The sequence below is a fragment of the Equus quagga genome, chromosome 14 (genome assembly GCF_021613505.1).
Source record: "Equus quagga isolate Etosha38 chromosome 14, UCLA_HA_Equagga_1.0, whole genome shotgun sequence".
Lineage (NCBI taxonomy): Eukaryota > Metazoa > Chordata > Mammalia > Perissodactyla > Equidae > Equus > Equus quagga.
Window position 1 is genome coordinate 23,037,738 of NC_060280.1, and position 24,086 is coordinate 23,061,823.

The 24,086-nt window shown below is 38.3% G+C and overlaps 1 protein-coding gene and 2 pseudogenes across 1 annotated transcript; 2 read left to right on the plus strand and 1 right to left on the minus strand.

Annotated features, from left to right (window-relative positions):
- Positions 1–2,917: 2,917 nt before the first annotated feature.
- On the plus strand, positions 2,918–3,886 carry LOC124225731 (olfactory receptor 52B2). Its single transcript, XM_046638366.1, has one exon. It carries the CDS (start codon positions 2,918–2,920, stop codon positions 3,884–3,886), a length of 969 nt encoding a protein of 322 aa, XP_046494322.1.
- A 10,272-nt stretch (positions 3,887–14,158) lies between these two features.
- Positions 14,159–14,922, plus strand: LOC124252246 (olfactory receptor 52B2-like; annotated as a pseudogene).
- Positions 14,923–20,173: 5,251 nt separating this feature from the next.
- On the minus strand, positions 20,174–21,129 carry LOC124251892 (olfactory receptor 56B4-like; annotated as a pseudogene).
- Between the last annotated feature and the right edge of the window lie 2,957 nt (positions 21,130–24,086).

Below are 24,086 nucleotides of genomic sequence, written 5' to 3' on the forward strand. Positions count from 1 at the left end.
GTCTCTCTTTGTTTCCGCTGAGACAGATGGGTGTTTTTCAGAGCATTTGAGGGAAGCCTGTCAGGTAGTTCTGATCCAAGCTAAGTCCATCACTGGTGGACCTGCCTGGTGCACCACTCAAAGCCCTCAGGCCTTGGTTCTCAATTGCCAGGTCCATCTGAGTGATCTGTTCTCAAGCTGTTCTTTTCTCCTTAGGCATTTCTCTTATCCCTTTCCTTCTTCTTTACTCCTGGAAAAGGAATTGCTTTTGGTCATATTTGGATGAAGAGTAAGACTTTAAATGTTGCTGAATGTTCGTTAAGGTGCTTTGCCTATTGGAAAAAAAAAACAATAGGATAATAACCAAAAAGATTGATAAAAATAATAATAACAACAATAATGATAACCTGCTCTTCTGAGTACTTTATATGAATTGACTCATTTAATCCTCCTAATTATCTCATAGAGTTTATTGTTATCCACATCTTACAAATTGAAGGACGGAGGTGTGCAGAAGTAAAGTAACTGCCCATGACCATCCAGCCAACCAGGGAAGGACTGGGAAATTAATCCAGGAAATCTGGCTCCAGAACTCAGTGTGTTTCTCCTACTGCACTGTGTCCTCTCCCACTCAGCATGGCTCCTTTCCCCTTCACTATTGTTCCAGCTCTTTTTTTCATGCTTTTTTTTTCTGAAGACGTACTGGGGAGGTACCCTTTTTCTGGGGAGGTACTTTCCATGAGACTTTGAGTGTGCCTCTTTGTGCCTGTGACTTTCTTCTCTTCTCACCTCTGACTCTTTCCTAAATGAGCCTAGAACTCTCCTGCTGAGAACCCTCAGGAGGGCTGAGATGGAGCACTTAGAAGCCACTGAATGAAATGAAAGCCCTTCTTCACACAGATGGTGACCTCCTTTCCAGAACCTCATTAACAGCCATTTAGGTCTTGCTGTCCTCCCCACTCTGTGTTTGGTATCTCACTATTGAGATTATAAAACATCATTGGAATTATAAGCAGAGAGCCAGAGTTATTTTTAGGAGAATTTATGTCAGATATCTTTTTTTTTTTTTTGAGGAAGATTAGCCCTGAGCTAACTGCTGCCAATCCTCCTCTTTTTGCTGGGGAAGACTGGCCCTGAGCTAATATCCGTGCCCATCTTCCTCTACTTCATACGTGGGATGCCTGCCACAGCATGACTTGCAGAGGGGTGCCATGTCTGTACCTGGGATCCGAAGTGGCTAACCCCTGACCGCCGGAGCGGAACGTGCACACTTAACTGCTGCACCACCGGCCGGCCCTATGTCAGATATCTTTTATTGAAAAGGGGTATCTTAATAATTAATGGGGTTGGGAGAAGTGGTGAGAAAAATTTTCAGCAAATATCCTTCTAAGGAAAATGAATTATTTTTTCTGGTGGGTCTTTTGTTTAAATAAATTTGGGGCTAATGTTTTAGAATAGAAGCAAAGCAATGCTACCTGTGGCCCTTCTTCTCTGCTTATCCCTGCAAAGTTCAGCCTCTCCCCTAAGTAAAAGTTGAATGAATATTTAAAATATACTAGCTCAAAAGGTGACAAATTATTAGCCCAAGTAGGGCCCTTGATGTCTGAATCTGGCCCTGTTCCCACGTGGAGACCCACTGCTCGCTCCCCACAGTGAAGTGTCTTCTGGCAAGTGCATCTGCATAGAGACAGCAGGATGGATTCATAAACTGGGGCTTTCATTCCTTGGGATGCCTTCCTCCCTGGGGCCCTCTGAATACCATTATCAGTAGATCCATCTAGTATTTATCTGATGCCTTTATACTCTCGATTCTCTCCATGCTCCCTTTTCTCCATGTTCCATTCCAGATTCTTAATCACTCAACCTTTCCCTAGTCCTAATAGCTGACTATTAAGATAGTCCGGAGCTTCAGAAGGAAACAGATCTTACCCAAGTGATGGAAAGTGCTAAGGCAAGAAGGGCTCTATGCTTTACCATTCTTATCTGCAGCCAAACCTGAATCTTTTTGAGGGTTAAAGAACAAGTTGAGTGAGAAAGGGTCATATTAATGGAGACAGAGGGGAGTGTATTGGTTCCCTGTATTTGGAGTAGTTTTTCAGGGGGCTGTTAAGGATGAGGACATCTAGACACAATCAAAGGCCATTTATATGGGACTGTTTGAGGAGGAGCATGAGAAGTTCATGAGGAGCAGGTGATGAACATGGCCCCTCTCCATTTTATTGGCTGCCCCCCTCCTCGCTGCCTTTAGGGAGATTTGAATCTGAGTCAGAGTGGAGAAATATATCCCTTAGGCTCTTTCTGGATTTCCACTTGGTCCTTTACTTCCAGGCACAGGAAGCCACAAGTGCTATTAGGCAAGTCTCATATGAGATATTCAAGGCAATAGCTGGATAAATTTAATATGTTAAATATAGTCAAGTTAAGGCGTAGTTTAGCTACTAGATATTCAGGAAGGAGATATATTGTTATGAACATGGGCCATTACAAAGTGGTGTGTCCTAAGGAGGTATTTTAAGGTTAAAATTTGAGTAAGCAGAAGTGGAATTGAAGGGAAATTCAGGTAAACACAGAAGGAGCAAAATCTTGGGGGAAGAAAAAAGTACAGCACAGGTAAAGGGGCAAATTCTGGCAATGGTAGAATGAGATCAGAAAAGTAAGGTGGGCTAGGTGATCGGAGGCAAGTTAAAGCCTCTCTTGGTCCTTGAAGCGTGATTGCCACAGAAACTCTACATGCAAATGAGGTGCCAAAGGCCAGAAGTCATTCCTACACCCAAATGTACGTTCTCTGAAAGAACTTTCCCCTGGAGAGTCTGACAATTTAGAAATCCATGCTGTCTTTTGTGATCTCTGCGCGCACTCAGAGATGCTTTCTGTTCCTATCACTTTCAGCAGACTCATCAACTTCTAAGTCATGATAGGGAGGACGCTAAAGTGCATCATGACTCATGCCAACCTCACCATCTTCCACCCTGCAGTTTTTGCTCTACTTGGCATCCCTGGGTTGGAGGCTCATCACATTTGGCTGTCAATACCCCTCTGCCTCATGTATATTACTGCAGTCCTAGGCAACAGCATCCTGATAATGGTCATCATCACAGAACGTAACCTTCATGAGCCCATGTACTTCTTCCTCTCCATGCTGGCCATCATAGACATCCTGCTGTCCACCACTACCGTACCCAAGGCCCTAGCTATCTTTTGGCTTCATGCCCATGACATTGCCTTTGATGCCTGTGTCACCCAAGTTTTCTTTGTCCACATGATGTTTGTGGGGGAGTCAGCCATCCTATTAGCCATGGCCTTTGACCGCTTTGTGGCCATCTGTGCCCCCTTGCATTATACAACAGTGCTAACATGGCCTATTGTGGGAAGGATTGCTCTGGCTATTGTTACTCGAAGCTTCTGCATCATCTTTCCAGTCATCTTCCTGCTGAAGCGGCTGCCCTTCTGCCGGACCAACATCATTCCCCATTCCTACTGTGAGCATATTGGGGTGGCCCGCTTAGCCTGTTCTGACATCACCATTAACATCTGGTATGGGTTCTCAGTGCCCATTGTCATGGTCATCTTGGATGTGATCCTCATCACTGTGTCTTACTCACTGATCCTCCGAGCCGTCTTTCATTTGCCCTCTCAGGATGCCCGGCACAAGGCCCTCAGCACTTGTGGCTCTCACCTTTGTGTCATCCTCATGTTTTATGTTCCATCCTTCTTTACATTACTGACCCACCGCTTTGGACATAACATTCCTCGACATGTCCATATCCTGCTGGCTAATCTTTATGTGGTGGTGCCACCAATGCTCAACCCCATCGTCTATGGTGTGAAGACAAGGCAGATCCGGGAAGGTGTAGCCCACCGGTTCTTTGACATCAAGGCTTGGTGTTGTGCTTCCCTTCCAGGCTGATGGCTCCTCATTAATCCCTACTCCAAGCTTTATCCAAAAAACTAAGTGTGAAATACAGAGATATCCTGGACTGAGATGGCATTTTCTTCTCTTCCTCTTTTCCTTCTTCTTCATCCTCCTCCTCCCACTTTTCTTTTTTTCTCTTCTGGTTCTTCCTCTTTACCTCCTTTTGCTGTTTCTTTGTTTCCTCTATTCTCTTCTTGTCTCACATGCCTTCCCCACAGCCCAGAAATAATAGCTAAGTGTACATGCCCCTGACATGAGCGTTTAGTCTTCTCAGTATACTAGATGCATTCCAGAAACACAGGGAGCTGATCACCACGTAAAATGAGTTATGAACAAATGGATAAAAGTAATTTTGTATTTAACATCTGAAGAGGCTCCAGTTTTTTAAAAAAACTGTTGACCAGCAACAGCCCAAATCCACTCTGTGTCCATTTGTTAGCCAGAAATATGGGGTCATTAGCAGATGCAATTTGTATAGTCTGCTGCAGGTAGGACATAGTTACATTACCCACCCTTTTTGGTTCCTGAGTCAGTGATCTCTGGAGACTGGTCCTGCTGGGGTCTGCTTTTGTCTAATTAAACCAGATGCTCCCTAAAGACCTAGTAGGGTGGAAGCTCTGTCCTCACCCAAGGGATTCCTGCTGATGAGGTACAAATACTGTCCTATTTCACTCCAGAATCTGCATCTGGCAGCTTCTTACACATGTTAAGGAAGAACTTTCTTTAGAACTGGGGTAAGTTTCTGGGGAGGGAATAAATGTTTGGTTCCTGGGATTTTTAGGTTTTTCTGTTCTGATAAACTGTTGATTCAGAAAAGATCTTCTTGAGACCTCTGGATAATATAGTATAACACACACTGTCTGTGTATACAACTTGATATCTTGATAGCTGCAGATGTTTTTTGTTATGCAGGGCTGGGACTAGGGTTAACTTTTTTCCAGAATATTAAAGTGGTTTAAAATATATTGAAACATTGAAAAGTAGGTATATTAAAACGCATGACATTAGTTTAAATTTAAATATATTATTTATGGGAAAATTAGAATTTATTATAATTTGCTGGCTTTAATGGAAGAAACTCATAAATAATATTTCAAAATAAAATTATGGAAAAATTTAACCATTAAAAACATGTGCATAGGGACTCTCATTTTTCCTTTTGCCTTGGGCTCCAATATGGTTCAGTACAGTATAGTCAATCCTCTCTTTATTTAAAATTTGATTCATTGTGGATATTTTGCATTAATTTTGATATAAAAAGATTATATTAAAATATTATTAATCTTATTTACTGAGCTTTTTGGTACACACTTACGTGTTGTACCTGAGATAAGTGCCTGACTCATCTTAGCTGAGGCCTAGCCTGAGGAGATTCAACACCTGGCAGGTAGAGCTGAGAGTAAAAAGGAAATGGAGCACCCCTGTGGGTGTTGAGATGGTGGCATAGGCAGGCTCTGAACTCACTTCCTCCCACAAACACAACAAATTACAACTTTTCTTGGAATGACTGCCTTTGAAAGAGAACTGAAAACTGGGTAAAAAAGAAACCCAGCAATAATGGACAGTCGTGATTGAAGCAGAAGAGTCAGAAATTCCTGTCTGGAGAGAAAAAAGCCACCTTTGAGAGCCATAGAGCTGCACAGCCAACCAGGTTGGAGAAACCCTGGGGTACGCAGCCTTCCCTGGAGGAGTGGGAGACCTGAGCAGGGGAATGTTGGTGCTATAAGCATCCTTCAGACTCAGCACAACTGAGATGAGTCTCATAATATTTGGCTTTGCTGGATATTAGCTACAACAGGGAATACCCCTAGAAAACCTATCAGATATGAGCAGAATAAAGCCAACTCTTAAAGGTCCCACACACAGCTTCACTTGCTTTGGAAAGAAACTTAAAACCACCAGAAAGAAAGTTGCACAGTCCTTTGGTGAAAAGAGACTCACCTGATAGGCTCTGGGTGCATCTTGGTGAGAGGTGAGACCTCTCCAGGGACTGAGACATTGGTGGCAGCCATTATTCTGAGCTAGTGCTTGCAGGCTGACACAAACATGGGAAGACACCATTGGAGTTCTTCCCCTGGCCTGTTATCCCAGTGTCTGCCCCTCCTACTAGAGGTCAATTTAATCCAGCTCAGCCAGGGCAGGCAGCAGCCCTAGGAAGTGGCTCCACCCAAGAGCAAGCCCTCGGGTAACTCTTTGGCCTGTATAGACTGGGTACCTGGATCATCTGCAGGCAGGCAAGTGGGTCCACTCCTCTGGGGCAAGGTGGAGTGTGTGGGGCATTGGTGGGGCATTTGCAGTGGGGTGACCACTAGGTCTGCTCCAGAGAGTCAGGATGTGTGCACAGGCCAGGACTGTGTTGATGGTATGTGTGGACCTGTTGGTCATGGGTCTTATCAGTAGCAGAAGACCTGTGCTTCTCAAATAGCCAGGAGATTGGCCCTACCTTCCAAAGCCTGAAACAATTGGGTGCTCCCATGACTGGGGCCAGCCCCACTTAGCTGAAATCCTGAGAGAGCTGACAACAGCCTCACAGGCGTGAGGCCTACAGCAATTGTAAGCCCCTGAGCCTAGCAACCAGTCACACTGGTGGGCTACTCACTTAACAGAAAAGCTGCAAGAGGAATGTGCTATTAGACCTTGCAGCCAACTGCACTGGGGCTCCCAAAACTTGATAAAGTGACTGAAGGGTCCACAGCAGCCCCCTGTAGCTGAGCATTACAACCAGCAGGCCAGGAGGACAGCCTAGACTCCCTGGGCACCTGCAGCAAGAGCAGCCCTGCCACAACAGAAGGACACATGTAGCCTACATAGGTGTCACTCCTGGTACACTTGGAACTGGTGACAGGAGGGAAGCACACTGCTAGGGCTCAAAAGGCATCTCTTACATAAGATCAGGAGACATAGCTGACCCACCTAATAAGTAGACATAAGCAGAGAGAAAGAGTCAAAATAAAGCAGCAAAGGAATATGTTCCAAGCAAGGGAGCAGGGTAAAACTCCAGGAAAAGAACTAAATGAAACAGAAATAAGCAATCTACCCAACAAAAAGTTCAAACAAAAGTCATAAAGATGCTCACTGATCTTGGGAGAAGAATGGATGAACAAAGTGAGTATGTCAACAAAGAATTGGAAAATATAAAAATGAACTAATCAGAAATGAAGAATACAATACTGGATATGAAAAACTCACTAGAGGGACTCAATAGTGGAGTAGATGATGCAAAAGAACAGATCAGCAAGCTGGACAAAAGACTAGAGGAAATCACTGAAGTTGAACAAAAAAAGAAAAAGAATTAAAAAGAATGAGAACAGTCTAAGGAATTCTGGCACAGCATCAAGTGCACTAACATTTGTATTATAGGAATCCCAGAAGGAGAAGAGGGAGACAAAGGGGCAGAGAATCTATCTGAAGAAATAATAGCTGAAAACTTTCCTAACCTAAGGAACAAAACAGACATCCAGGTACAGGAAGCACAGAGAACTCCAAACAAGATAAACCCAAAGAGGCCCACATCAAGACACATTATAATTAAAATGTTAAGAATTAAAGATAAAGAGAGAATCCTAAAAGCCACAAGAGAAAGGCAACAAGTGACATGCAAAGGAAACTCCACAAGGCTAACAGTTGACTTCTCAGCTGAAACCTTATAGGTTAGAAGGGAATGGCATGATATATTTAAAGTGCTGAAAGGAAAAAACCTACAGCTAAGAATACTCTACCTGGCAAGGTTATCTATTCAGAATGGAAGGGGAGATAAGGAGTTTTCCAGATAAGCAAAAGTTAAAGGAGTTTATCACCAAGAAACCAGTTTTATAAGAAATGCTAAAGGGACTTATTTAAGTGGGAAAGAGAAGACCACAAATAGGTATAAGAAAATTATCAAAGAAAAAAGGCAATAAAATCACTGGTAAAGGCAAAAATACAATAAGGGTAGCAGATAAACCACCTATGAAGATAATATGAAGGTCAAACGACAAAAGTACTAAAATTACCTAATTCAATGATAAGAGGGTAATGGACACACACACACACAAAATAAAAGGTTAGATACGATATAAAAATATAAAATGTGGGAGGAGGAGAGTAAAAGAATGGAGCTGTTAAAAAAAGGTCAAACTAAAGAGACCATCAATTCAATATAGATTGCTACATATGTAGATTATTATATATGAACCTCATGGTAATCACAAACCAGAAACCTATAATAAATACAGAAATAATTAAAATAAAGGAACCCAAACATAATACTAAAGAAAGCCATCAAACCACAAGGGAAGAGAGCAAGAGAAGAAGAAAGGAAAAGAGAAGAGCTACTAAAACACCCAGAAAAAAATATCAAAATAGCAATAAGTAGATACTTATCAATAGCTACTTTAAATGTCAATGGAGTAATACTCCAATCAAAAGGCATAGGGTAAGGGCCAGCCCTGTGGCCAAGTGGTTAAGTTTGCGCACTCCACTTTGGTGTCCTGGGGTTTTGCCAGTTTTGATCCCGGGCGTGGACATGGCACTGCTCATCAGGCCATACTGAGGCAGGGTCTCACATAGCACAACCAGAAGGACCTACAACTATAATATACAACTATGTACTGGGGGACTTTGGGGAGAAGAAGAAGAAAAAATTAAAAAAGAAGACTGGGAATAGATGTTAGCTCAGGTGCCAATCTTAAAAAAAAATCTGGCTCCTTTAAAAAACCAAAAAGGCGTAGGATGGCTGATTGGATAAAAAAACAAGACCCATATAGATGCTTCATACAAGAGACACACCTCAGAACTAAAGACACTCACAAACTGAAAGTAAAAGGATGGAAAAAGATACTCCATGCAAATGGCAAAGAATACACATTCTTTTCAAATGCACATGGAACCTTCTACAAGACTGATCATATATTAGGCCACAAATCAAGTCTCAATAAATAAGAAGATTGAAATAATACCAAGTATCTTATCTAACCACAAAGGTATGAAACTAGAGATCAACTACTGGAAGAAAATCAGAAAACCCTCTATTATGTGGAGATTAAACAAAATACTACCGAACAACGATTGGGTTAATGAAGAAATCAAAGGAGAAATAAAAAAATTACCTGGAGACAAATGAAAATGAAAATACAACATGGCAAAATCTATGGGATACAGCAAAAGTGGTCCTAAGAGGGAAGTTTACAGCAAGTGGGGCCTACATTAACAAACAAGAAAAATCCCAAGTAAATAATCTACCAGTGCACCTAAAAGAACTGGAAAAAGAAGAACAAACAAAGCCCAAAATCAGTAGAAGGAAAGAAATAATAAAAATCAGAGCAGAAATAAATGAAATAGAGACTTAAAAACAATAGAAAAAAAAATCAATGAAACCAAGAGCTTGTGCTTTGAAAAGAGAAACAAAATTGATAAACCTTTAGCTAGACTCACCAAGAAAAAAAAAGGGGAAGCTCAAATAAATAAAATCAGAAATGTCAGAGGAGAACTTACAATGGACACCTCAGAAATACAAATGATCCTAAGAGAATACTATGAAAAGATATACACCAACATATTGGATCATCTAGAAGAAATGGATAAATTCTTAGAATCACACAGCCTGCCAAAACTGAATCAGGAAGAAATAAAATTTGAATAGACCAATCACCAGTAAGGAGATCAAAACAGTAATCAAAAACCTCCCCAAAATAAAAGTCCAGGACCAGATGGCTTCCTTGGTGAGTTCTGCCAAACATTCAAAGAAGAATTAATACCTATCCTTCTCAAACTCTTCCAAAAAATTGAAGAGGAGGGGAAGCTTCCTAACTCCTTCTACAAAGCCAACATTACCCTGATCCCAAAACCAGACAAGGACACAAAGAAGGAAAATTACAGGCCAATACCACTGATGGACATCGATGCAAAAATCTTCAACAAAATACTAGTGAATCAAATACAACAATACATTAAAAAGATCATACACCATGATCAAGTGGGATTTATTCCAGGGATGCAGTGATGATTCAACATCTGCAAATCAATCAACATGATACACCACCTTAACAAAATGAAGAATAAAAATCACATGATCATCTCAGTAGATGCAGAGAAAGCATTCGACAAGATACAGCATCCGTTTATGATAAAAACTCTGAATAAAGTGGGAAGAGAAGGAAAATGCCTCCACATAATAAAGGCCATATATGACAAACCCACAGTGAATATCATTCTCAATGGAGAAAAACTGAAAGCATTCCCTCTAAGAACAAGAGCCAGACAAGGATGCCCACTTTCACCACTCTTATTTAACATAGTATTGGAAGTCTTAGAGCAATCAGGCAAGAAAAAGAAATAAAACGGATCCAAATTGGAAAGGAAGAAGTGAAACTGTCATTTCTGCAGATGACATGATTTTATATATAGAAAACCTGCAAGCTGGCAGGATACAAAAATCAACGTACAAAAATCAGTTGTGTTTCTATACACTAACAATGAAGTAGAAGAAAGAGAAATTAAGAATATAATCATATTTACAAATGAAAGAAAAAGAATAAAATATCTTGGAATAAAATCAACCACAGAGGTGAGAGATCTGTACATTGAAAACTATAAAACATTGTTGAAAGAAATTGAAGACACAAAGAAATGGAAAGATATTTTGTACTCTTGGATTGGAAGGATTAACGTAGTTAAATTGTTCACACTTCCTAAGGCAATCTACAGATTCAATGCAATCCCTATCAAAGTCCCAACAACATTTTTCACAGAAATAGAAGAAAGAATCCTAAAATTTGTACGGAACAACAAAAGATCCCGAATAGCCAAAGGAATCTTGAGAAAAAAGAACAAAGCTGGAGGTATCCCATTCCCTGATTTCAAAATATACTACAGAGTATAGTAACAAAAACAGCATGGTACTGGCACAAAAACAGACACATAGATCAATGGAACAGAATTAAGAGACCAGAAATAAACCCACACATCTATGGACAGCTAATTTTCGACAAGGGAGCCAAGAAGATACAACGAAGAAAGGAAAGTCTCTTCAATAAATGGTGTTGGGAGAACTGGACAGCCACATGGAAAAGAATGAAGGTAGACCATTATCTTACACTATACACAAAAGTTAACTCAAAATGTATTAAAGACTTGAATATAAGACCTGGAACCATTAAACTTCTAGAGGAAAACATAGGCAGTACACTCTTTGACGTTGGTCTTAGCAGCATATTTCCAAGCACCATGTCTGACCGGGCAAAGGAAACAAAAGGACACTACATCGAACTAAAAAGCTTCTGCAAGGCAAAGGAAACCATCAACAAAATGTAAAGACAGCCTAAGAATTGGGAGAAGATATTTGCAAACCATATATCAGATAAGGGGTTAATATCCAAAACATACAAATAACTCATACATCTCAACAACCAAAAACCTAACAACCCAATTAAAAAATGGGCAAAAGATCTGAACAGATATTTCTCCAAGAAGATATAATGATGGCCAACAGGCACATGAAAAGATGTTAAACATCATTAACTATGAGGGAGATGCAAATCAAGACTACAATGAAATATCACCTCACTCTTGTCAGAATGGCTAATTAACAAGACAGGAAACAATAATTGTTGGAGAGGATGTGAAGAGAAGAGAACACTCATACACTGCTAGTGGGAGTGCAAACTGATGCAGCCACTATGGAAAACAGTATGGAGATTCCTCAAAAAATTAAGAATAGATCTACCATATGATCCAGCTATTCCACTGCTGGGTATTTATCCAAAGAACATGAAAACACGAACGTCTAAAGATACATGCACCTCTATGTTCATTGCAGCCTTATTCACAATAGCCAAGACTTGGAAGCAACCTAGGTGCCCATCAGGGGACGAATGGATAAAGAAGATGTGGTATATATATACAATGGAGTACTACTCAGCCATAAGAAACAATGAAATCTGGCCATTTCTGACAACATGGATGGACCTTGAGTGTATTATGCTAAGTGAAATCAGTCAGAGGGAGAAAGTCAAATACCATATGATCTCACTCATAAGTAGAGGATAAAATCAACGACAAACAAACAGAGAAACAGAGATTGGATTGGTGGTTACCAGAGGGGAAGGGAGGAAGGGGAAAGGGATTATTAGGCACATGTGTGTGGCGATGGATTGTAATTAGTCTTTGGGTGGTAAACATGATGTAATCCACACAGAGGACGAAATGTATAACAATGTACACCTGAAATTTGTATAATGTTGTAGACCAATGCTACTGCAATAAAAAAGAGATTAAAAAGATAAAGAATAAATAAATGAGATGATGTAAAACAAACAAACAAACAAACAAAAAAGAAATGGAACCCCTAATGATTTCTTGAATCTTTAGATAAACCTTATACTAGAAACACTTTTCAGGAACTAAGACATTTCCCTGTGTACTCAAGCCAGAATGGGTTGAATTTTCTGTTACTTATAAAGTGTCCTGACTGATATACAGAGAGAAAAAAAAAAGAATTACCTTAATGCATTTTAATCTTCAGTTTGCTTTTTCACTTAACTGTATGCCATGGTGAATACTTCTTTTTAAAAAATGGAAGCAAAAAATTCCATTGTACTATATATACTGTAATTTATTTATTGTTCTGTTGATGGATTTGGAAGTTGTAATGTACATTTCTTTTACTATTGCAACAGTATAGCAATGAATATCCTTATAAATATATCTATATGTTATAATGCTGTGCCACCAGCACTGGAGGCTAATTGTTTTTCTTATGTTTCCCAATTTGATAGGAAAACAACAATATTTTAATATGATACTGATTTTTATTTCTTTAAATTTTTAGCATCTTTTCATACATATATATGGACCATTTTTCTTGTGCTGTCAATTGTCTATTTTGATTCTTTGTACATTTTCTAATTTTTCCTTATTTATTTATACCAACTTTTAGTATTTAAGGATCTTAACCATTAGTCCATTACATGCTTTGTAAGTTTTCCTCCTGGGATTTTTATTTATCTTTGACTGAATTTTTGCTTAATTACATCGTTCAATTGTTACTGTCTGTGAAATATGGTTTCCTTGTTTTAGGAAGATCTTTCCAACTCCCCAAATATTTTCCTATGTTTTCTCCTAAGACCTTTATTTTAATTTTTAATATTTTTGTAGTTTCATTTTTTAAATGTACATCTTTAGCTTATCTGGAATTTCTATTTGTTTACCGAGTGAGATGGGAACTAATTTTATTCTCTAACAAAAATAACATAGTCCAATATCCCAATGCCATTAATTGAGTAGGCCTTCCTTTTCCCCACTAAATTGAAATGCTACTTTATTACATTTTAAATTCCAAATATGTTAGTTTCTGGGCTCTTTATTAAGTTGTACTGATCCACTGAATAATAATAACTAGCAGTTATTTAGTGTTTCTATGCCAGCCACTATACTAGGCAGTTTACAGAAAGTATTTAATTAAATCCTTTCAAGATAAGTATGAATAGTTTATTTTCACAGATAAGGCTAAATTTTTGAGATGTGAAAAATTAGCTTTTTGTCAATAATCAGACAGTTGGAAACCCAGAATTTGAACCTGGGAAAGTCTTCCCAGATGATAAATATTTAAACTGTGAACTGGAAGATCAACAGGAGTTTAACAAACACCAAAGGTAGAAAAGTATGTTCCAGATTAAGAGAAAACCTTGAGCAAAGTCATGAAGGTTGGAAAACTCAGATTTTGTGTGGAGAATGGATCATAGTCTAATTTAGCTTTATTAGAGTGCCTAAAGGGGATTGACGCTAGAGAAGGGAGTAACAGCAGGATTGTGGAAGGTTTGGCATGTTGAGAAGTTAGGGCTTTTATCTTGTAATCAATAAATCGCTATGTAAGAATTGTAAGAGAAAACACAATAAGATTTTTGTTTTCAGCATACCAACAAGGCTGCAACATAGCTGATGCATGTGGAGGGGTTGAGGATGGGAAGTTGGGAGACAGGGAGACCATATTAGTGAGGATGCTACTGCAGAAGAACAGGTGAGGGGTGACCAAAGCCTGAGTAGGAGTATGTAAGTGAGAATGGCGAGGTATGTATGGATTCTAGGCATTGCTGAGTTGTGGGAACCTATGTTTGTATTTATGTTTGCAACGATAATGTAGGAAGTGAAAGCATAATGTTATATACTTTAAGTCAAGGCATTAGTGACCGATTTCATTATCTAATGTTCAACTTTTAGTGAAACTTACAGCTGGTTCTGCCCACTCACTCTCACTTTCTGTAGTCTTCGCAGACAGACGTCAAAGCAGGTATGTCTGGTGCTATCCTCACCACCTTTCACCCCACTGTGTTCATCTTACATGGCATCCAAGGACTGGAGAACTACCACACCTGGCTTTCCATCCCCTTCTTTCTCATGTACATTACTGCAGTCTTGGGAAATGGAGTCCTCATCCTTGTTGTCCTCAATGAACACACACTCCATGGACCCATGTATGTCTTCCTATCCATGCTGGATGGCACGGACATCCTGCTGTCCACCACCACTGTGCCCAAGGCCCTGGCTATCTTGTGGTTCCGTGCTTGAGAGATTGCCTTTGATGTGTACATCACTCAGATGTTTTTCATCCATGTTGTCTTTGTGGCTGAGTCAGGAATCCTTCTGGCCATGGCATTTGACGACTATGTGGCCATTTGTACTCCCTTGAGATACACAATCACGTACAACTTCTACAGAAATTGTAAAAATGAGCCCCTGCAATCTGGGGATGAAGCATTGGGACCATTTTCCCTTTCATATTCCTGTTGAAGAGGCTGCCATACTGTCGGATGAATATCATCCCACCCTTGTACTGTGAACACATTGGAGTGGCCAGATTTGCCTGTGCTGACATCACTGTCAACGTCTGGTATGGCTTCTCAGTGCCAATGGCATCAGTTTTGGTAGATGTTGCACTCATTGGTATTTCTTAGACTTTGATCCTCCAAACTGTGTTTAGACTTCCTTCAACACCTGTGATTCTCACATTGGAGTCATTCTTCTCTTCTTCATCCCATCCTTTTTCACTTTCCTGACCCACTGCTTTGGCAAGAACATCCCTCACCATGTCTACATTCTTCTTGAAAATCTCTATTCCCCCAATGCTTAATCCCATCATTTATGGACTCAAGACCAAGCAAATCAGGGACAGTATGGCTCACATGATATCTATTGTAGGACATCTTGAGAAAGCCCATGGTTCCTTCATAGTTTTCTCTTACTAGCAAGAGAAAAGAGAACTTACCAATCAAGTTCCCAAGTGTAGGTGTTGTAGCGTATTGCAGCAGAAAGCACTTGGGCTTTGAAACAAAATGCATCTGAATTCATATCCTAGCTCCCTTACTTTCTGATTTTTGACAGTTGGCAAATTCCTACCTTTTAGAAATTTAGTCTTAACCTATAAAGTGGAACCACTTGTACCTATGCTCAAAGGTCTTTGTAAGGATTAAATTAAATATGTAAACTACTTGGTATAATGCTCTGCATTTAGTGAGCTCTCAGTGTTAGCTATAACTCTAATTTGAAGTTTGTTGCCTGAGGAGGATGTTTTAGATTTGATATAAATGAGTTTTCCAATATTTCCAGAGGCTCCTCTGCCTTCTCTTGCTTACCTTCCAAGACTGTATGTGACCATCACCACCTGAAACACTGTTGCCATCATAACCATAAGTTTGTTGTGTGAATGAAATTAGGTAATGAATATAAAAGAATGCTTTTTAAAAAGTATTAAGCTGTTGAGACAGACTAAGGTTGATATTGATTACATTTTATATTTAAGGAATTATCACAATTATTATATTAAAAAAATCTCTTTACTCATGCAGAAAATGGGTAGATTGACACAGGCACAGGCATTGCCCATAAAGAGCCAGTTGCTCGAGCTAGACACGTGAACAAAGAACAAGGCATGGGGGTCACATTGGTAATAGAAAATATGATATATCACACAAATATTCAGATGCTAAAAAGATGAAACAGGGTAATACTCTATGATTCTATGTTAGCTTCCATATCTATACTTTTTTTCCTAATTAGAGACAGTCGTATGGCTTTAAAATACCATTTCTAAATTAGGATGACTTCCAAATTGATATCTCCAGCCTAGACTTTTCCCTTGAGATCCACATTCATATAATCAACTGTTTCTTGACATATCTGGTTGTATGTCTAGTAGACATCTCAAAATAAACATGTCTGTATTAGGATAGCTTAAATTTTGCTTAATTTCAGTGAATTAGCAAAACAAAGTTAATTCCTTTCTCATTTAAAGTGCAGTGTGTGTCAACAGGATCTGTTCTCCATTTAGTGACTCAGAAATCCTGGATCCCTCCATTCTGTGAAACTGTCATGTCAACATGCGTTTTTCAGAGCTGCCAAAGCAGGGAAAGAGAGGGAAGCTGAGGCACTCCAATTATTAACTGCCTTGGTCTTGAAGAGATTCATCACTTTTGTTCACGTTTTCATTGCTGAATGTATTGTCTTAAAATGGTCCCAACTCAACTGCAAGGGAAGGAGGGAAATGTGAGAGTGCTCCTGGATTTGCAATGAGTGCTAATTGTTCTGCCACCATCTGTGCTTTTGGTCACTTACTATGTTTTTTTCCCTTCTTCCCATGTATACTACTTGCACAAATCCTCTCCACAGGAGAGACCCAGAAGCCCCAGGCACTTTACTCAGCTCAAAGTGTAGGATCTTCAGATGATATACGAGAACGTCTCTATGAGATTTGGTTGGGGCTCTTCTTGGTCTAGAGACCTATGACTTAAAAAACATTTATCTGCTTACTCTTCACCCTCCTATTAAAAATATAGTAGTGTAACAGGGATGTTTAACAACAATAGCTTCTCCCACTTGGAAAAATGAAGAACATGAGACATTCAACATTCATTAATTCATAACAATTTTGCAATCTCCATTGGGCAGACATTGGGAAGTTTTGGAGAAGTTTCTTGATTAGACTCTCTCAGAAACTCTCTTGTCCATTTCTCTCTGTGACCCATGAAAGCTTTTCTGAAAGCTGCTTCTTATTCCTTTATCTTCTTGGGCCTATATCTAAAATGGGCTTTGGAGAATATGTCCTTCTTGGGGACAGTATAGCTTTCTCAGTCCACTTCCTGGTGCTGAAAGGTTAGGTACCAAGACTTACGTTAACTCTTGAATAGTCAAGAGTTAGCTGAGCTCTTGGTTTCTTTGTGATATATGTTGAAAAAACTCGTATTCTTCTCATTTATTTGGTTCCACTTATGTACCGGTAAATACGCTCCTAAATCTTTGAAAGACATAATACTTAAATTTTGTTTATTTTTCCCTTTGTCATTTCCACGTACATCTCTGTGAACAAAATGGAAGCTAATTTGGGACTATGATGCTTTAGTGGGAAGGTACCTGCTTTAATTTGAGCTTTGTCCTCAGTTGCTTTATCCATCTGAGGTGTTTCCTAGACAGCACACCCAAAACATGATCTTCATCTTTAGGTGCTTTAATTAACTGAGAAATGTACTGCAATATGAGAGAGAAAGAGAGAGGAGAGAGAGGATAAGGAGATATCTTGTTGAAGATACTTTATTGTTTTCTTTTTCAAATTATTATTTCATGAGAATTTTCCCCTATAATTACAAAGTTTTATAGACATACTTTTTATGAACTTCATTTTATTTTTTGAGTAATGATGCAATGAACATTTTTCTAAATAAAATTTTGCTTTTTTAACAGATTATTTACTTTAAATAAATATTTAGTGTAAATTACTGGTTTTCTTTATTTTTTTGTTTTCTATTTCATTAATTTTGGTTCTGTTTTTATTAGTTTCTCTGCTTGCATTGGTTTTAATTCTTCTATTTCTTAAAATAGCTTAGATTATGGATTTGAGATTTTTCTTCTTTTCTAATACAGGTATTTAAAGCTATAATTTTCCATCTCTGCACTGCTTCAGATGTATTCCATAAATTTTGATATGTTGCATTTAGATTCTCATTTAGTTTAAAATATTTTCTAATTTCCCTTATAATTTCTTCTTTACCCATGGTTTATTTAGAAGTGTTTTGTTTTATTTCTAAACATTAAACATTTGGGGACTTTTCAAATTTCTTCTTGTTGTGAATTTCTAATTTAATTTTGTTGAGATCAGAACACATATTTTGTATGATTTTAATCTTTTAAAATTTGTTGAGACTTGTTTTTATCATATCGTATATGATCTATCCAGGAGAAATATCCAAGTGTACTTGAAAAGATATGTATTCTGCTGTCATTGGGTCAAGTGTTCTATAAATGTCAATTAGATCAAACTGGTTGATAGTGTGTTCAAGCCTTCTATATTCTTGCTGTTATTCTGTCTAGTTATTCTATCAGTTATTGAGAGTGGCATATTAAAATCACCACTCTTATTGTTGAGCTCTTCCTTCTCTCAATTATGTCAGATTTTACTTCATACATTTTGGAGCTGTATTGATAGCTGCCTATACATTTATAGTTGTTACATCTTTCTAATGTATTGACCCTTTTAGCATTATTAAATGACTAGAAATATCTCATGTCTTAAAGTTGATTTTATCTGATATTAATATAGTCACTCCAGCACTCTTATATTTTTGTTTGCATAGCTTATATATTTTAGCTTTCATCTTTCAAACTATTTGTACTTTTCAAAGTACTGTCTTTTTTTTAAAGATTGGCACCTGCGCTAACATCTGTTGCCAAACTTTTTTTTTTTCTTTTCCCTAAAGCCTCCCAGTACATAATTGTATATTCTAGTTGTGAGTGCCTCTGGTTGTGCTATATGGGATGCCTCCTCAACATGACGTGATCAGCGGTGCCATGTCCGCCCAGGATCTGAACCAGCGAAACCCTGGGCCGCCGAAGTAGAGCGTGTGAAGTTAACCACTTGGCCACAGGGCCGGTTCCTTGAAGTACTTTTGATTGGAGTGTTTATACAATAGTGGTCCCTTAAGATTAGTACCATATAGCTTAGGTGTGTAGTAGGCTATACCATTTGGTTTGCAGAAGTACACTCTATGAAGTTTGCACAATGACAAGATCACCTAACACTGCATTTTATCAGAACATATCTTCATTGTTAAGCAACATATGACTGTATTTCTTGTAAGGCAAGTCTGCTGGCAATGAATTTCCTGTGTTCTTTTTCTCTGTCTACAATTGCTTTTATTTTGTCTTCATTTTGAGAGATAATTTTGTTGGATTTAGAATTCTTGGTTGACACCAAGAACTTCTAGAACTTGGAATATGTCATTCTATTCCCTCTGGCCTGCGTTATTTCTGATGAGAAGTCATTATTAATTGTAATGTGTGTTTATTGTGAGTTTTTTCTTTTATTTCTTTAAAGATCTTTTTCTTTGTTTTTAGTAGACTGCCTCCTCTATATGTAGATGTAGATCTCTGTTTTTATCCTAGTTGGGACTCTTTGAACTTCTTCGATATGTAGATTGATGTTTTTATCTTCAAATACTTTGACCAACATTTCTTCAAAATATTTTTCTACTCTTTTCTTGCTCTCTCTTCTTCTGAGAGTTTAATTACACATATGTTGGTATTTTTGATGTTGTATCACAGGTCTCTGAATCTCTGTTCATTTTTCCTTTATCTTTTTTTTTTTAAAGATTGGCACCTGAGCTAACATCTGTTGCTGATCTTCTTCTTTTTCTTTTTCTTTTTCTTCTTCTTCTCCCCAAATCCCCCAGTACATAGTTGTATATTCTAGTTGTAGGTCCCTCTGGCTGTGCTATGTGGGATGCCACCTCAACATGGCTTGATAAGCGGTGCCATGTTTGCACCCAGGATCCGAACTGGTGAAACCCTGGGCCACTGAAGGAGAGCTTGTGCACATAACCACTCAGCCATGGGGCCAGCCCCTCCTTTATCTTTAAGGATTGTATACTTTCTATTTATTTATTCTCGAGCTCACCGATTCTTTCCTCTGCCACCTCAGACCTGCTGTTGAACCTCTCTGGTGACTTTTTTTGTTATCATACTTTTCAACCTCAGAATTTCCATTTGGTTCTTTTATACAGTTTCTGTCTCAATAGATTCTCTGCTTGTGGAGTCATTTTCCTCATATTTTTCTTTAATTTTTTAAGCATGGTACTCTTTAATTCTTTGAGTATCTTTACAATAGTTGCTCTGAAGTCAGTGTTTGATAAACCCAACATCTGAATCTAACAAATTATATTTAGCTAATGAAAGATGGAAATCAGATTCCAACCTCAGTCTGTTGGGTTTCAAAACCTGTGGTCTTTTGTAGTACCTCATAACTCATTCTTTAAGTTTGTGTCACTTCCGGGACATATTCCCATCTAAACCAAGCACCCTCTGGAAGCCCACTCTGAGCTCCTGGTCTCTAAGAGCATATATCATGGGGTAAAGGGCTAGAGGGATGACAATATTAAGTACATTAAGAAGGGAAGACAGGAGGTACTTTTCCTGCCAGGGGGGCTATAGATACTTCAATAATAGTTGCACAGAAGAAGATGATGATGAGATGAGAACTGCAGGTGCTCAGAGCCTTGACTATTGCCTCAGCAGAGTTGTCTCAGCACAGCGCAAAAGATCAGAACATAGGAAATAAGGACTGGAGCCATGTCACTTCCATGAAGGACCCATGTCAAAGCCAACTGATAAAAACCTATCAATGGTGATGTCATCATAGGCAAGCCAGTGACCTCTGGGTTAGAGCACATGCAGTGCTCAATTTTATTTTTGGGGCAGCAGTGTCTCCGGGAAGCCAGTACAGGCGCTCGGATGGTCAATAGGACATTCTTAAGTACCATGAATACTATGGCTTTAACCACAAAAGCTTCAGTAACTATGGAGGTGTGTTGAAGTGGGGGGCAGATGACTACATATCTATCCACAATCAAGCAGAGGAAGATGCCTGACTCCATGCTAATAAAACAGTGAACAGCATATGTTTGAGCATAGCACTCAGGGAGGCTGATGGCCTTGTCATCAAACCAAAAGACAGCCAGAATCTTGGGCATGATGGTAGTAGCCAAGCCAATGTCCACTACAGCCAGGATACTAAGGAACTAATTGATGGGCTTGTGCAGGTTAAACTCATGGTGAATGGTGATCATGATGAGGAGATTGGCATCAAGAGCTAAGACACAGATCAGAGCCAGGGGCAAGAAGAGCTAGTGTTGCCACTCCTGAATGCCTGGGAATCCCCTCAGGATGAACTTAGACACTTGAAGTCTTGAGCTATTGGTTATACTCTGGGAGATATTCATAACTTGGAGCATCTTAATCCTTAGTGTCTGTAGATAAAGGAAAACAAGAAGGAAGCTTGGTTAAGTGTTCAGCTGAGATTCAGATTTAATTTAAAGATATGATTCACTCATATTCCCTTTGATTGTGATAGTCCTCCATGTCTCTTTTGTACCTGGAAAATGTTCTTAAAAAGTAACTGAGGTGGCCAAAATAAGCCCTAAAACGAAGATTACAGCAGGAAAAAAATAGACTCAGAGGGGAATCAGTTACTGGCTCCATGTCACTCAATGGTGTTTTTTTTACATGGAGCAAGAGGACGTGGACAAAAAGCAGGAGACACAATCATTATGAATAGCCTGATTTCTCAGAAGGGAAACACTAAGGACAGAATAGATATAGCCTTTCTTGGAGGTCTTCTAGGGAATAAAAAGAGTCAAAACAAGAATTATCATGATGGTTTTGTTTTGTATAGGGTTTAGATGTTCTCACAAAAATACCTTTGAAAGGGCTTTTTTGAATTTGAGGAAATTAAGGCTCATAGAAGTTAAATGATTTATCTGAGTTTAGAATTTTAAATGATAGATGATCAGGGACTAAAATTTTAGTATTCCATATTTAGTTGTTATGCGCTTTCCATTAAACTATTTCTGATGGCTTGATACAAATGGTTCTTTTAAGGTATAACCTCTTTTCCCCTTCTGATCACAAAAGTTAAATTGAAAACATATTAAAACCCATAGTTTTCAATTTACTGATTTTTTAAAATACTGAAATATGCAAGATGATTAAATTAGCAGTAACTTTCCTAACACTTCTAAATTTGAATGGGATTTTCCCAAGGGCATTATTTTAAAAATGCACAATACCATATTTTTTTTTCTTAAGGGGATTTTAACATGTACTAGATTTAGTTGCCATAATTGCCACAGTTTTACATTTAAATATTTTCACATTTATACATAAGTGAAATCAATGTTCATCGTATATCTTTTCATAACAGTATTTCTCCATTTGTGAGGTCTTTATTTTGATTCAAATCTTGCATGGCTGTAGAACATTTTCAAGTTATCTTATCAGAAAGGGAAAATGACAACATACCTTGAATGGATTAGAAAATCATCAACTCATAATTTTGATTACTATTCATTTCTCATTACTTTTTTTCTGTTTTTAATGGTTCATTACAAAAATGTAACTTATTTATCTTGAGTAGATTTTGGTCTACAGTGAAAAGAATATATTTGTATTATTTTATTTTTCTCCAAATATAAAACAATAATTTTAGTTTCTTTTTCCATTAACTGTTGATGCCTCCTTTTGCATCCAGTAAGTTCTTACATGTGTTGGGTCTAATTTATTCTGCTCCATTTTTCTATTTGTGCCTTGTGATGAGAACTCTATAGTGACTAATACATTTCTAGATTTATAAGAGATTTAAATTACAATAGATCTTCTTGTAAATTAAGGTATAGTGCACATACAATATTATATTAGTTGCAGGTGTAACAATAGATATTTTTCCACTTAAAATTTTAAATTTTAAAGCTCTTTTTAGTGTTTAGACTCCCAGGAATATTTTAAATTCTTTTGTTGATTTACAAAATGTTTAAATTTAATTGAGATCCTATGAAATATAAAAATTAATTTGTAAAATCTTAAAAATATTTTTCATTCTTATTCAGCAATTTGATGCATCTCTCCCTTTACTTAAATTTTCTTTTACATCTGTCACTAAAAGGCATTATTTATATGTCTCAACACTTCACACCATTTTTTTTTTACAATATGTGAAGTTTTTTGAGTGGAATTTTTTTTTCTAGAGAATATTTTCTAATTAATTGTTACTGGTACATAGGAAGCCTGCTGATTTCTGTTATTTTGCCTGGATTCACTTTACTATTTTACTTTTAGTTGAAAACTTTTTTCAGTTCATTTTTCTCTCTTTGATTTTCTAGTAAGATCTCACAAATGTTATACAAGTGAAAATTTGAGACTCTCTTTTCCAAATATTCTACCTCTTATCTACGTTTTCCTGTTTTATTTTAATCAGAGCAATGTGAAACAATAGTGAAACAGCAAGTCTCATTTCCCCTCTTTGGTTTATTTGGTAAAAGTCTATTAAATTTTTCATTGAGAATGGTGTTGGCTTCTGTATTTTACAAATAAAACAAGTTAACAGTGTATTTTATATACTGTAAGAGTTCTAGATCATGAGAGAATTGGGCCTTGTGATTCATAAAATCCTCTTATTTTGAGAATCTTTGCCTTATAATTTATTATTCAAGAATCACTTAGTTTGGTTATTTACGCACCAACTTTTTACTGAGAGCCTCCTGTGTGCATGACACTGTGACAGACAGGAGATCTTTTCATATTCCTCTGGCTAGAGAGCCCCATTGGCTCCAACAGGGCCATTTCAGAGCTCAGCCTCATCACTTTGGCCTCATTCCCAGATATAGCTCCTAACCTTTGCACAAGTGAAGAACCTGATGGAAGGTAAAGAAAGGCACATTGAAAAATCCAAGGATGGTGAGCCAGATACATAGACCAGGACAGAACCCAAGAGAGGTTGCCTCCATTGATTCCCCTCTCAGAGTCCATGACATTGGCTGGTTGACTTACTACTGCAGGAGGAACCATGAAGATGCCTTCAGGCTGGTATCTACTTCTGGGCTGCTTCCCCTCTCCTGGCTGTTGCTGCCTGTCTTTGGCATTTTTTTTGCTCAGAGCAGATCTATTCCTCTCCATACCACTCCTGGAATTTGGGTTATAAATCACAGCCATGAAATGACCTGGTCTTGGTATAACTCTCCCTGGGCTCATTTCATGGCACTCCTCAGTCACATCTAACTACTCCCAGGGCAAGTTGTTGTCTCACTCCAGCAGGAAGGGTCCCCAGTGACTTTGGAGGCTTGTCTTGATCACTTCAGGGAACACTCCTACTCAAACGTGGTCCCAGGTGGCAGGCCCACCAGAT

Excerpts from the sequence above, each read along its gene's own strand:
- LOC124225731 (XM_046638366.1), top strand. The coding sequence starts at position 2,918 with ATGACTCATGCCAACCTCACCATCTTCCACCCTGCAGTTTTTGCTCTA.